Source organism: Solea solea, chromosome 13 (genome assembly GCF_958295425.1).
Source record: "Solea solea chromosome 13, fSolSol10.1, whole genome shotgun sequence".
Taxonomy (NCBI): Eukaryota; Metazoa; Chordata; class Actinopteri; order Pleuronectiformes; family Soleidae; genus Solea; species Solea solea.
This window is the reverse complement of record NC_081146.1, coordinates 16,656,689-16,670,431: the sequence shown is the minus strand read 5'-3', so window position 1 is coordinate 16,670,431 and position 13,743 is coordinate 16,656,689. Positions and strand designations below refer to the sequence as shown.

The 13,743-nt window shown below is 37.7% G+C and overlaps 1 protein-coding gene across 1 annotated transcript; it reads left to right on the top strand.

Moving 5' to 3' along the window:
- Positions 1 to 955: 955 nt before the first annotated feature.
- Positions 956 to 12,624, top strand: depdc1b (DEP domain containing 1B). The gene is made up of 11 exons (XM_058646748.1): positions 956 to 1,138; positions 2,485 to 2,750; positions 2,849 to 2,993; positions 4,190 to 4,317; positions 4,399 to 4,529; positions 4,621 to 4,668; positions 5,037 to 5,177; positions 5,284 to 5,450; positions 6,884 to 7,060; positions 10,452 to 10,634; positions 10,879 to 12,624. Exons 1-11 carry the CDS (start codon positions 1,091 to 1,093, stop codon positions 11,041 to 11,043), a joined length of 1,599 nt encoding a protein of 532 aa, XP_058502731.1. The 5' UTR covers positions 956 to 1,090; the 3' UTR covers positions 11,044 to 12,624.
- Positions 12,625 to 13,743: the final 1,119 nt, after the last annotated feature.

Below are 13,743 nucleotides of genomic sequence, written 5' to 3'. Positions count from 1 at the left end.
ACCTTTGCACTTTTTTCCTTTTTTCTTTGTCTACAGTAACTCTTTATACACCTCCCTGTCATATAAGATGTCATGTATTTCCAGAAACTTCTAAAAAGGGTTCTGTTAAAATGTCACATCGCTGGCTGCCTGTCATTCGGCTATATTTCTTTCTTTATCCTTGTAACCTTTAATAAATTAGTCAGTTTTTATGAAGATCAATATACAAGTACTCTACATTGAAGCAGTAAGAAGACCTCTGGTTTCCTCTCACAGTCCAAAAATATGCAGATTTGGGGATTAGGCAAATTGCACACACTAAATACACTGTAGATGTGAGTGTGAGAGTGGATGGACTGGCGACTTGTCCAGGGTCTACCCAGCTTTTCACCCTATGTCACCTGGGATCGAGGATGAGTGAGTGAGTGTACATTGAGTGTCCTTATGTCAGTGTGATGACCTGTGCTTTCAAATCATCAAATGTTGAGCTTTACAAGTGTTTGTGTCATTTATTTTCTTTACAGGTCAAATTGGAACCAGTGCCTGACATCCTCTGGCACAACCCTGTTAAAGGTTCCAAAACCCAGTCTGTTCACTGAGGGTAACAGGGGTTAATTTGCTGCTTAAGACAAATTTGGTATCATATTCAAAATGTATTCTTGAAACTCACATTCCCTGTGTGGAATATTTCATTTTTTGGTTTTCATTTTTGTCACATATTATATTTCCATTATTTGCATTTGACTACATTAATTATTTGTTTCATTGTCAAGCTCCTTGTAACTGTGTTCTGAAAGACACTACATTAATGATCACTATTATTAGTGAAATAGTTAGATTAATATTGTTGTACTACAACTGCAGGTGGCAGTTGAACGTGCCATTGTGCCCCATTGCATTCGTGCGGGTCATGTGATCAGCGCTCTGGCCAATCACGTTGCTCAAACAATGTGACGTAGGATATTCAAAGTTTTCAGCAACGTTTTCGGTTTGGGGAGTCGGTGACGCTGCCGCAGCTTTCAATTTGAACGTCAAGACTTTTAAACTTTACAGAAAAGTTGTTGTATTTTAATGTTTTCACACGAGTGAGGCACGTTTTTCCTCATACGTCATGGAGGGTACAGTCATTGGACCGGGTCCGTACCGGGCGACGAAGCTGGTGAGTCTGTTTATTATGTTTACGTGACGTTTACAACCTTCGCTGTTACCTTTTTAATCCGAGTGCAAATGTTTAAATGTGACGTCCATGTGTCTCGGTATACGGCAACAACTACCTCAGGTTTGACTGAAAAACGTAGTTTAAACGGTAGCATGTTCTACGTATTTAAACTTGTTTAATGTGAACTACAACTGCGGTTAGCTAACGGTTGTATGTGGTTTTAGTGTTTTAAATCGTGTATAAGCCATCGACTGAATGGAATAATATAATAGAAGTTAATAATAGAAGTTGGACTTCAGGAGTAAACCTTAATGCGTAAAATATGGTCAAATGCATAGCCTTTAATGCCACATGTTATTGTAAAACAAAGTCCTAAGTGCAACATTTTCCCTAAAATAATGTACTTAAGGGACAACATTCACACACAATTAGCCACTTTCAGGAAGCAACATTTCAAAGAAAGGGTAAATGTGTTGTAAACTTGCACCTATTATGCTAGTGTATTAATGAATCACAAATGATGTATGTTATGTATTTGAAATTACATCTTATTTTGTCTTCCTTCCTATCCTTTCCCATTTAAGCCATTTCAATTGCATTTGTGTTATTTCATGCATGCATTAAAGTGTAGGTCTATTTACTGGGAAAGAAAAATCCTCTCCGTTTCTTATAGAGCCAATGTATTATCTCCTCTTTTGCCTCATACCATTATACGTTCTCAGTTTACTATAATGTTTAATGTGTACTACAAATACTGACAGCACTGGCTAAGTGGTGCCTTTCTAGTATTGAATAAAAACCTTTTTATAATAAGATGATGAAATAGCCTGTCCTGTAAATGCCACATACAAAAAGGGATGAAACTTTCATCATTTTGCCCTGTAGCCAAAAAAGCACCAAATGCAACACACTGACCTTTCCCATGTGCTTTTCACTGGACATTTAAGCCATTAAAACTGTATTTTTGGTGTTTTGTGAACCAACATCAGGCTATAATTTGTATTATTCCCAAGCCAAAATTCAACATTAGCAAGTCATTTGTTACATCCTGTGTGATATATTCTTTTATAGGACCTTTTCATGGGGGACAGTTTTACAGAGAGGGTGTGAGTAACAGCAAGGATGTTTAAAGGTCCATTGTGTAACATTCAGTAGGGTTTATTAGCAGAAATTAAATACACTACTCATACATACTTCTGTTTGTTTAAGTGTACGGTTGTTATCAATTATGTTACTACTATTACTAGTTACTATTATGTTTACAGAACATTTTTGGAAACTGTTTTATCTGTTATTCTACAGTATTTCTCACAACTTACTCCACTGCATTTGTCCCTGTAACGCAGTGGAATGAAACCATTAAACTCTTCCGTTTGGGAATGCCACTCAGAAGACACTGGGCAAACTTCCGCTACTATGACAGCAGTTTCACAGGATCTGAGGCTGTAGATTACTTGCATGAGCTTCTGAGGCGCAACTACAACTTTGGGCCTGACGTGACTCGCTACCAAACCCTGCAGCTGCTTAAGAAGTTCCTCAAGGCACACGCCATAGAAGATATCAAGGGACGTCATGGGACAGAGGATTTTGAAGACAATGGCCAGCTGTACAGGTACTTTGTGAAACACCGCAAGGCACTGCTGCTCCATCTTCTATGTGCTCTTTTCGTCCTTCAGCCAAGCACATTGCTTGCTTTGTTTTTCTCTTCAGGTTTCCCACACTATCTCCTCTGAAGTCTCTTCCAACAAGGCCTCTTTTGAGAGACAGCAGTGACCTGCCCAGACTCATCCGTTGGGATGACTATGAAGAACTGCCTCAGCAGGAAAACATTGCACCCCATAAATCGGCTGTCATGGTGAGAAAGAGACAAAGGATTATGTTGCCTCTGAGTTTGTTTTGAGTCATGCTGCAGGGTTTCCCCAGGTTTCTAAACTGCTCTGGCACTGGCGTGTTGTTAGAGACCGGTGTGCATTTAGGAGATTAAGCATTATCCCATTATTTTAATGCAAGAAAGGTTGTTGTTTTTAATAACACTCTGAGACAAAAGCAATGCAAATACTTCTATTACTTATAACATGTTGTTCTGTGTTACTATTTTAAGTCCTATAGTGAATGGATTTGAACTGTGATTTGTCTCATGTTCCCATGACGTCTGACAATGGGACAGCATTTAATTTTCTACCAGAATGTTTGTTTGGACTTCAGTAGAAAAACTTGCTACATTGCTGTAGCAAGTATATTTCTCTCACTTTATTAATTTCCTTTTGATCTCATCGTCAGTGTCAGTAAGAATTATTGGTTTAAACAGACTTGCTTCGTGGTTTATCGCTGCACATAACTTGTCAGGAGATGCAAAGAACTCATTTTGACTTGTGTATTTATTGTCACTATGGCTGGAGAACATGTTAAATCAGCCTTCAGAAACGTGCGTAAGTTAAACTGAGCAAACCAAACACTTTGCTGATTAATGCTCCGATACGACACATGGAAACACTCAGTTGTTATAGCTGCACTGAGGCTACAAACAATCCATTATTTAGTGCTGAAGTTGGGATAAAGTTACTTGCATCTTGTCTCCATTAAAATCTAGTGTGTGTCATTTTATCAATATGTAGTTCTTTGGTGAGGCAAAAGTCAAAGTTTTACTTCAGACTGCTACTATGTTTGCGTCTTGTTGACTGGTTGGACAACATTAAACTTAAAAAATATTTCTCCGTTGCATTTATTGTTAAAAGAAAGAACCCACAGATATTTCTGTCTGATTAATTTCATTTGGACAAGGAGTGAAATTTACCGAAACGTGAACACCAGTACATGTCCATATTTCACACAATGTCAACAACTCCCCTTTAGTTTTACACAAGTAGGATTTATTGTATTGATAACAATTCATTTTAATAGTCACCTGACTGATACAGAATATTGAGGAGTATTACTATTAAGTATTAATTATTGAGTATTACTATTATTAAATACTCTCTGCTGATCGTTTTTTTCTCTTGTTATGTACATTTAAAAGGAACTTTCTCTTTCTTTCTTTGTCTTTATCAGGCTTCAGATTTGTGGAATAAAAGACACAGTGTAGCTATTGGAGATGTGCATGAGTGCAAGCTCATACGGAGGAAGGAGATTACTACAAAACAAGTGGACCACATTTGGAAATCGATGACAGTTGCACAGTATGTAATTCTTTTACATGCCCTCTGTTTATGCTGCATTTGTTTTTATTTTATATATAGCTATTGATGCTGTTGTTGTAGTTTACAGAGAGTGCTGGGCCTGAAGTCATTGGATGGAGTGTTAAACCCCGCACATGTGAACGGCAAGCACATTGTTCACAACGTGTTCAGTGTTAATAAGACGGGCATAGTCGTACTGGAGAACAAAGCTGGTATGATGCATTGGTTCACAACGACGCCTTAGTTTCTCTGATGCAACTTTAACGAATATCACAAATCACCTATTTCTTTTTGTATCTCCAGATGACCTGCCCTATTGGGTGGTATCAGCAATGAAATGTCTTGCCAACTGTGAGTATTTATGTTATACTGCCAACTTAAAACGTTAGTGTTAGAAATGTATGGTATCGTTGATCTTTGATGATTAGCAATCATTCTGCAAATTTAGGTATTGTTCAGTTTTTAAAGCCAAAAGCATCAAACATTGCCAAGCCTGTGTATTATGAGGGTCTGTTGCTATTCTTTCTCGTGATCTGAAATGCATTTATATAGTTTTTGTTATTTTAGTTCTTTAGTTTTCTGGCTTTTTATCACTTGACAAATGATCCGCAGATTAAATTTAAATTGCATGCGCATAAATAAAATCTTGAGTCTTGAGATTATAATTGTTTATTTGCATCTGTTTGAGGAAAAAAATATGTTTTTGTCTTCTTTCTCAGGGCCTAATGGCAGTGACAGCAAACAGCCAGTGTACCTGGGTTTTGAGAGAGATGTTCTGAAAACAGTAGCAGATTATTTTCAAAGACTCAAAGAACCTCTTCTGACTTTCCATCTATATGAGGTCTTTGTCAACATTCTTAGTGAGTCCTTCAGTTTGAGTCACCAAGGAACACTTGCTGGTGTTTATTTTGTCTGGTTTGTGTTTGCCGTCAGGAGCAAAAGTCTTCTCTCTTCATATCTCTGCAGGTCTGCTGCAGGAGGAGGAGGTGACCACTGAAGCTCTTCAAATCAGCAGTCTGTTGCTGCCACCGCCCAACCGAAGACGCCTCCAGCTTTTAATGCGTCTCATGGCGCGGGTCTGCCAGAATCCCCACCTGCCTCCTCTCAATGACACCATTACTACCCGCACACTGGTACAAATTTCAATCAGTTATTCTCTTCATGTCTTTGTATTATTTTCTATACTGTGAGCAATCAATATCATGTAAATATGCAATAGCTGCACCTCATGCTGTCGTGTACAAAGCTTTTAAACTCATGGATTTTTTTAGGAGAGCATTTTAGGCAGCAGTTTGTTGTATAAACAAACATGCAGACTTTGGGGCGAAGAGAAACTGGGGAATATTGCTTTCTCAAATACTTTGCAACATTTTTGTAGAGCAGAAAATTGCTTCTTCCTCCAAAAAATTCTAAATTCTAAAACACACTGGTAGCCAGTGGAGATAATATTCCAGTATTAATTTTAAAAGAGTTTCAAGTAATTTCCGTCTCTGCTAATGCTGATTAACTTGATGATGGATACTTAGATGTCCTTGTAGGAGCAAGAGGAGAAAACTCCCTAACAGCTACTATGTGTGCGAAACGATTACCATAATGAATGTCTTTCTCCCCTCTGTTGATTTTCTTTTCTCTGCCTGTCTCAACACTTGGTTTGGTTTGTGAACGATAGAGTAAATATTATTCATGAAAATTAAGCATTCAGGGAATCACTTCAACTTTCCAACCACAACAGTAAAACACTTGCACTGCTTTGTCCACAGCGGACACATTACAAATTTTAGATAATTTATTTTTATTGAAAAAGATACCGTATGATACTCAAAATCAAAGAAATACAATTACCTTTTCCTTCCTTTTTTTAAACAAATGCAAATGGACACAGTCACATATACACATACAAAAACGAAAATAACAAAAAAACTAAAACACCGTGATAAGAATGTAAGAGAAAATAATTGAGTGCAACTATTTTAACAAGTAAAGTCAGTGAAGTTCTAAAGGCAAAAACTTTGCAGGATAGTGGGGTTATGACTGAAATATATTGTGTGTCCCCTTGAGTTGCTGTAATGCAAAACGGGTATTTATTACGTGCTATTAGCTCCACACACTATATTAATATGCATTGAGCTGACTGGATAATAATTCTTGGCTCAAAACAACCACAGGCTGCCACCAACTTCACTAAAATGTTTTTGTCTGGGGCTGTTGCTTTCAATTTGCTCAACAGCTACTCCTCATATTGTGTGCGTTTCTGATTTTAGTATATAACTGCTGTGTATATAACTGCTGTTTAGAGCAACTGGCAATTAAATTGTCAGCATTTCTGTTGTCTTAGCAATGACTCAAAGCATTCACTCATTCATATACATATTCTCTGCTTCTTTGACTCACATACACCAGCAAGAAGAATTCTGTGTTCTGATTTTATTGATTTGTATATTTAAATATAAAATATAGCAGCTGTCTCCTTCCACTGACTGGAAGGTACTCTTGGCTCAGGATCTGCCCCGGTTTGTTGGATTCTTATCTGTCTCTTAATCTGTCTCTTATTCTTGGCCGCGCCTAGATGCTGCAGATGTTCTCTCATTGCGTTCTGGGCTCGGTAGATGAGATGGACTTGGACGAGCTGCTGGCCACCAAACTGGTGACGTTCATGATGGATCACCACAACACCATCTTCCAAGTGCCCTCCAAGCTGCGTTGCCAGGTTGAGGAGCATATGTCCCATCTCAAGAGAGTTCAGGTCAGTACCATATATTCTTACATTACAATCTACATCACAATTACATTAGTGATCCACAATCACTGTTCTTATTCCCCCTCCACAATCTGCTGCAAATGTAAACACAACTCGACAACATTAGTGCCAAGTGCTCAGTCTTCAAAGTGGTACAGCCCCTGGTACAAAAACAGATATTCATTACAATCTCTTGAAGCTGTAATTACATATGTTTCTATGTACATATGGGTAGATACCACACTAATGGTCAAGCCCAGGACACAAAAAATGGGGGACAGACAATTGGCTGCTTGACCAGTTGGGTTCACTGCGCTTTGTCTTCCGTGGTTAAAAAGGCCAGCAAAACTCTATCAGAGGAATAGTGCAGGAGAATGTTGACCACTACATGCATTCGTGAGAGAGTTGATGATGTCTTCATGGTCTAATATTACTACTTTTAAAGTTCGCGCTGACGTCCGTCCAAACACAAGATGGCGCCAGTGCTTTGATGACTAACTTTCATATTAACTTTAAAACTTAAATTACATAGTGTTTCCTATACAATATTATTTGTAAATGCATTGTTTTTTGTTTTTTTTATTTGTTAAAAAAGTACTGAAATGTTTTAGAGGTGATAGGCACATATTAAAAAATATGTGCAGTGTAATGCCATTAAAGCATGGGAATGAGGTACATTTGTTTTTGAGTTCAGGTGATTGATGATTGATAAATTATATTCTGTCTGATGTTAAACCACTGAGTTGACTACACGAACACAGTCTAACGCCACGGTAGCAATTGTTATGCATCCTTTCACCCTGTTAGTTTTGCCATTTTTCTTTGATTCCCCCAACAATATCCTCTTCAGTTCTTTGCTGGTTGTGGTCTGCTTAAATCTAGCTGCAAACTCCAGTTGTTTTTGGTTTGTGATCTATCCAAAGAAGCATGTGGCAAGTGCAGTATACCAGACTTGCATTGTAGAATACCAGGTGCTCTGTTCTGGGAGCTCACTGTGGCAATGACGAGAGATACCATCTTAACTATTATGCCCTCCAAATTATTTCTTTTTTGAAGGGAAAAGCCACTGCACTGTTTTTCTGTAACACTAGCTGCCACATATTGATTTTCTTTCTTTTTTCAAATTGGTACACTAAAATCTTGTTTCACAGTAGAGCTGTGAGCAGCACATTGATTTGCTCAGGTCCTTCTGGTTTTGCTCTCTCTGTCACTTAGACCAACACCCAATGACAATGACAAGGGACAGAGCTAGAGTCAATCTGGCTTAAAAACAACATCACTTGGTCTTGAGGAACAAAAATAATGTGCACCTTTTGTTTTCAAATGAGGTCTGATCTCAAGTGGTTATTGGAGACACACTGAGGACACAATTTAATGTTAGACATGAACTGATGATTAACTTAAAGCTGCCCATTTGATTGATTGGGTCACTTAAAATTGATGTTAATACCAGGCCTGAGTAGCTCTTCTCTCTAGCTTAAAGTCCCTGTAAGTTGATATAAAAAACATCAGTTTCGACTTTGTCACCCCACAGGAAAATGTGTTGGTAACCACCTTACCGTGTGTGTGTGTGTGTGTGTGTGTAAAATTCAGCTTAGAGCAACTGTTTTTTGATTTGTTTTATTCCACAGGTTTTTTTTGGTTTTTTTACATTGTCTAACGTATATAATGTATGAAGAGGAGAAACTCTGTACTTTACAGGGTCTTTAAGACTCTTAAATGTCCTGTCACTGTGTTTAGTTGTGGGTTTAGTGTCCCATCTGGCAAAATTACATCTTGGGTTAGCTGTAAAAAAACAAAAAAGAGCATTGGTGAGAGCAGCTGGTTGGAAGCAACTGTGTGAGTTTATCATGAGATGAAATTAAATTTAAAATATGAAAAAATGGGGTTTGCTAGTCATTGAGGCAATTACACATACTTCAGTTTAAATAATCAATAAAAATTACATGAAAATGGAATACCTGTTTTTCGACAGTACTGTCACCCCTGCACTGAAGGTCGATGTTCCAGGATCTGGTTTGCATCTGTTGCTATGGGAAACACTGGATGACAAAAGCATCCACAGGGTTTTTATCTATTTTAATTCTCTGCTTCTTTGTCAACCTGTTTTTTTTTTCTTTTTTTTTCTAATTTAATATATTTCTTGAAGAGATTAAATCAAATCACCCTAATTGGTGAATTGATTACAGTTGGTGAATCAATCTATTCACTGCAATCAGTTGGACATCAATCATAAATTCGCAAGAAAAGTCCAGAATACAACCGTCTGAGGACTGAGTGGACCTTGTGTGTTTTACAAGGATTTATAATATTTTATTGCCCACTTAAAATGTATGCAGTCTACTCCCATACATACGTGTACGGAGAGACTACATGAAGTCTGTGATGCTGGAAGTAATATCATGATGCAATTCAATGACTTGACGGCAAACTGAAAGACTATACTACCCAGGAAACTGACCACTCACCAACATCAAACACACGGCCATCTATAAATAATCACATAGGTGGTTACAACAGTTTCTGTACAGTACGTCATACAAAAATGTTCACTCATATCCAATCCAAATACAATTTGGATTGAACTCAGACCTGTCATAGATTTTCAGATGTAAAAGCACCCAAGGAAAGGACCAGCTGCACAGATCTCTGTGTACTACACATTGACAATGGACATGTCAATCATACACAGGCTGATTAAAAGCAACACATTTGATCTTTGCAAACTTTTCACAAGTGCCCACTAGAGACACATGTATGATGGATTCTAGTGTCAGTGTTGAGTTGATGTACAACATCCACTTATGATCAGAGATCACCAAGGACAGTTAATTCTTTCTTTTTTTTTCTTTTTTTTTTATACACAAACTGTAGAGAGTGTAGGTCTTTGTTTTGCCCACAAAGGCCTGGATCGATTTTTGTCACATGCATCACATGCATTCACTTCCCACACTGTGAAGCTGAAAAATAATTACTATATAAAAGAAAAAACTATAATCAGCCTGCACACAGTGAAGACATTTTTCACATGTTCTAGCCATATTAATTATCCTCATTTACATGTTCTGAGGAACATCTAGGAAGAACAAGCCACCTACTGAGATTGTATTCCTCAAGAACACATTTCATTTTCAAATGTAAACAACCTGCACTTTCATGTCACATTGATTTCTTTGGGGGCTCATGAGCCAATGAAGTTCCAAATACATTTTGATAAAGTTTCCTTTTACTGCATGATTTGATTTTTAAAAACGTCAAAACCAGCGTTTGCACATTCATAATTTGGTAGTTGGCTGTTTACCACTGTTTTCTGTCTTCCACATTTTAAGTCAAACAGATGGCTGGCCATTTAAAATCCATTAATCCTAATGGAAATCCATTTCCTGTCTCCCATCAGATCAAATATGCGGGTTCAGACACAGACTTTAGCGCTTCTCCAGCTTTTTGTAAACAGATCAGGAGGGTAGAGTCTGAGGAGCAGAAAGTGATTGGTACACAGACCCCCATACAGGAGCTGCTGGAGGGTCTGATTGCAGACAAAGAACTTCCCGCCAAGGATAAAAGAAAAAGGCTTAAACAGGTATGTTAAGGCTATTTGAAAAAGACACATTATCAAGTTTTGACTACCTTTGTGCAGTAGGCAGTAAGAATGATTTTGTATGCCAAGTGAGTGAGATGTTAAGAAGTCTGAACAAGTGAAGTGTGCACTGTTAATATAATTCAAAGACGAGCAAAATAAAGTCTGATTAAAGTTGTTGAATACCTGTTTTGAGGTGATCATACTGTATCCTGTACGGTTAAGAAGCATAAACTTCCCTTCTCAGTTTCAGAGGTTGTACCCAGAAGTCTACCACAATCGATTTCCTACCGAGGAAAGCAAAGCAGCCGTCATACCTGAGAAACCCCCTCGACCCAAACCTCCGCTTATGTTCTTCAACCTCAAGAAATCTTTCCAGCCTTTCCAGAGAAGCTGGAGTTTTAGGGCATGATCTGCCTCCATCGACAAGTCTGAAAATCAGGCCGTGCTCACATCTCAACCTCGGGGTCTTCTCACAGGGAGCGATATCACTGACAAGGTGCACTGTTCAGATTTGGTACCACTACGTTTTGAATTTGTAGCACTATAACTAGGTAATGTTTTCACACCTAATTTTTATTCGTGTGGTTGTAGTTGTGGAATATTGCCATCTATGACTAACTTCAAACATATATACATTCAGGGCATTTCCAGATTTCTACTGATTGTTGCCAGAAAACTTGAACAAATGATATAGTCACAAAATAAATGAACCACTCATGTTTCTTAAAAAGAGAACTGCGACGATAGAAAGAAAAAGGGACGAAACAAGTTATTTACAAAACTATAACTAGATTCACCGTATTCAGAAGAGCTAAGAAGTCAAAATGTATAAAACAAGCAATGACACAGCACTGTTAGATATTAAGATAACCTCAAACATTGCATCTTGCATTTCCAAGTATTAGATGTTAAACATATCTTCTTTAAACCTGGCAATGTTGCTGTGGCAATTTTTTTAAGTGTTAGGTTTTTCTAACAAAGTGTTTTTTTTTTTTTAAATGCTGTTAACGTTGAGGTGTTTTTTGTGAATTGTGTTTAATTTCATTTGCATTTTGTCACACAGCCACTGTGTTGAAAGTCAGAATTTAATGTAGCTAAGTTGAATGAATGCATTTCAAGTCTAAGGGGTGATTTATTTTAACGTTTTAGCTTGTGATATATTAATGATCAAAGTGTATCATGCTCTTAGATTCATATTAATACAGTTTTATTGTATGTTATGCTGTACTGCAGCCACAGTGTTGCCTCTGAATGACCTTTGACCATGTCATTTAATGAGCGTGACTCCTGTGATGCAAACGTGGAAGGGTCATTATGGCGCAGAAAGCACAAATGCATGTTTGTGTCTGTCGGGTTAATGGTTACTTAATGTCGCTGAACATATCAAGGGTTTGCCCCAGAAAGGGAGTGGCTGTGACGTGTTACTTAAATGAGAAGTGTTAGTTGCAACTCTGTGGAGAAAATTACATTTACAACAATGACATCAATCATAACAAAATACGTAAAAAATGTATAGCTGTTGAGATGTCCTGATACCAAATCTCAGACAAGGGAATAAGCAAGCTGTCACCATCCTCTCTTCATTAACCCTCCCTGTACTTTACTTGATTACTACATGTGCACTCTACTCTCATTTCACATTTTTATTTGTCAGTTTTATTCTGTATATAAGAACTATTCTCTTGATTGGTACATATTTCTCTGATATTTTCAATGTTTTGTCGTAATTTTTCTGTTTCTTTTTCTGTCACGTCCAATCGTGTGTTTTGTTTTTAATAATTTTAAACGTATTGTTTCTGCCTAAAGGCCACTCATTTCTGTTTCTTCATCAATGCTGTTGAACAAATACAATGATGCTGGAATAACTGTTACACTTGAATTGCTGCTGTGCTGGAAAAAAGAAAGATCAGGAGAAAAGAGTTAACACACTGATGCTGATTTTCATATTAAAAAAAAATGATCTGCAATTAGAAAATGTGTGTCTGTGAAATGTTTGTTATATACAGTATGAAGAATGTTGTCAAAAACGTGTGCACATTTAGGTATTTGTGTGAATGCTTTGTGTAATGGGATTTTTAACTCATATGTGCAGTTGTTTAATGATGAGTCATTCTACACGACTGTAGTACTTGATGTTCGAACACACTGAGATGCTTAACCTTGAAGAAAAAAAAAAAAATTCAGTTCTTCACCATCCACACTGCTTTAAGCAAGATTGAACCTTTTCACACCTTTTTTCTGTGCCGTGTGTGTCTCTTCCTTTATCTACTGTATGAACTATGTCTTATGTCTGCATATGTGTGTGTTTGTAGCTTCAAATGTGTTCAATTTACACTGAAAGTATGCAAGCATTTGTCATTTTTAGATGGGGAGAGATGTGCTACTGTGCAGAAGTAGCAGTGCAGGGAAACATGCTTCTTGTGTCGACAGACTCACTTCAGGACGCTATGCAGCACTTCCACATCCAGAGTGGACTGCGTGTCATCCTGATGATTGGTCAGCAGTTAAAGCGTGCTGGAAAACCACAGTCTTGGTGACCACACATGCAAGTATAAACTATTTTTGTATAGAAGTTTATTGTTTTTTACCCAGTAGCATGCTACCTCCTTTATGTGCTATGTTCAATGTTAACATACCTCAAGGTCTATTTGTCTATATTGCAAGTCATGTCTGTGAGGGCAGGGGCTAGAAATGTATTGCACAGAGCAAATAATGAGCAGCATCCATGTCGTATCGATTTGAAAGACACTTTCGAGAGTAGATAATGCAGCAGATGCATGCACAAAATTCACAACAGAGAGTTTCTCTAATGGAGCTAATGTGATCTGCATCTGGAGCCTTCATGCTGGTGAAAGAGCTGGAGAGAAAAAAACACTCAATACAAGGAATAAAAGGTTTAGGAGACCATTCAGTGACTCCAAGGCTAAACCTTAACATACCACAGACGTTGACAAATTTTTTTTAAAGATAGCTCCTCTAGTGAAACAAGTGCAAGTTTGTCTAGACTCGCATGAATCATCTGAAATTACTGATAAGGAATGAATGACTTCTTTGAAATTAGGACAAAACTCTTAACGAACATCGGGGTTGAGAGGTCCATGGTCATTGT

Coding starts and splice junctions, on each gene's coding strand:
- depdc1b (XM_058646748.1), top strand. CDS start 1,091: ATGGAGGGTACAGTCATTGGACCGGGTCCGTACCGGGCGACGAAGCTG. Junction 1,139..2,484: donor CGTACCGGGCGACGAAGCTG/GTGAGTCTGTTT, acceptor CCTGTAACGCAG/TGGAATGAAACCATTAAACT. Junction 2,751..2,848: donor GACAATGGCCAGCTGTACAG/GTACTTTGTGAA, acceptor TTTTCTCTTCAG/GTTTCCCACACTATCTCCTC.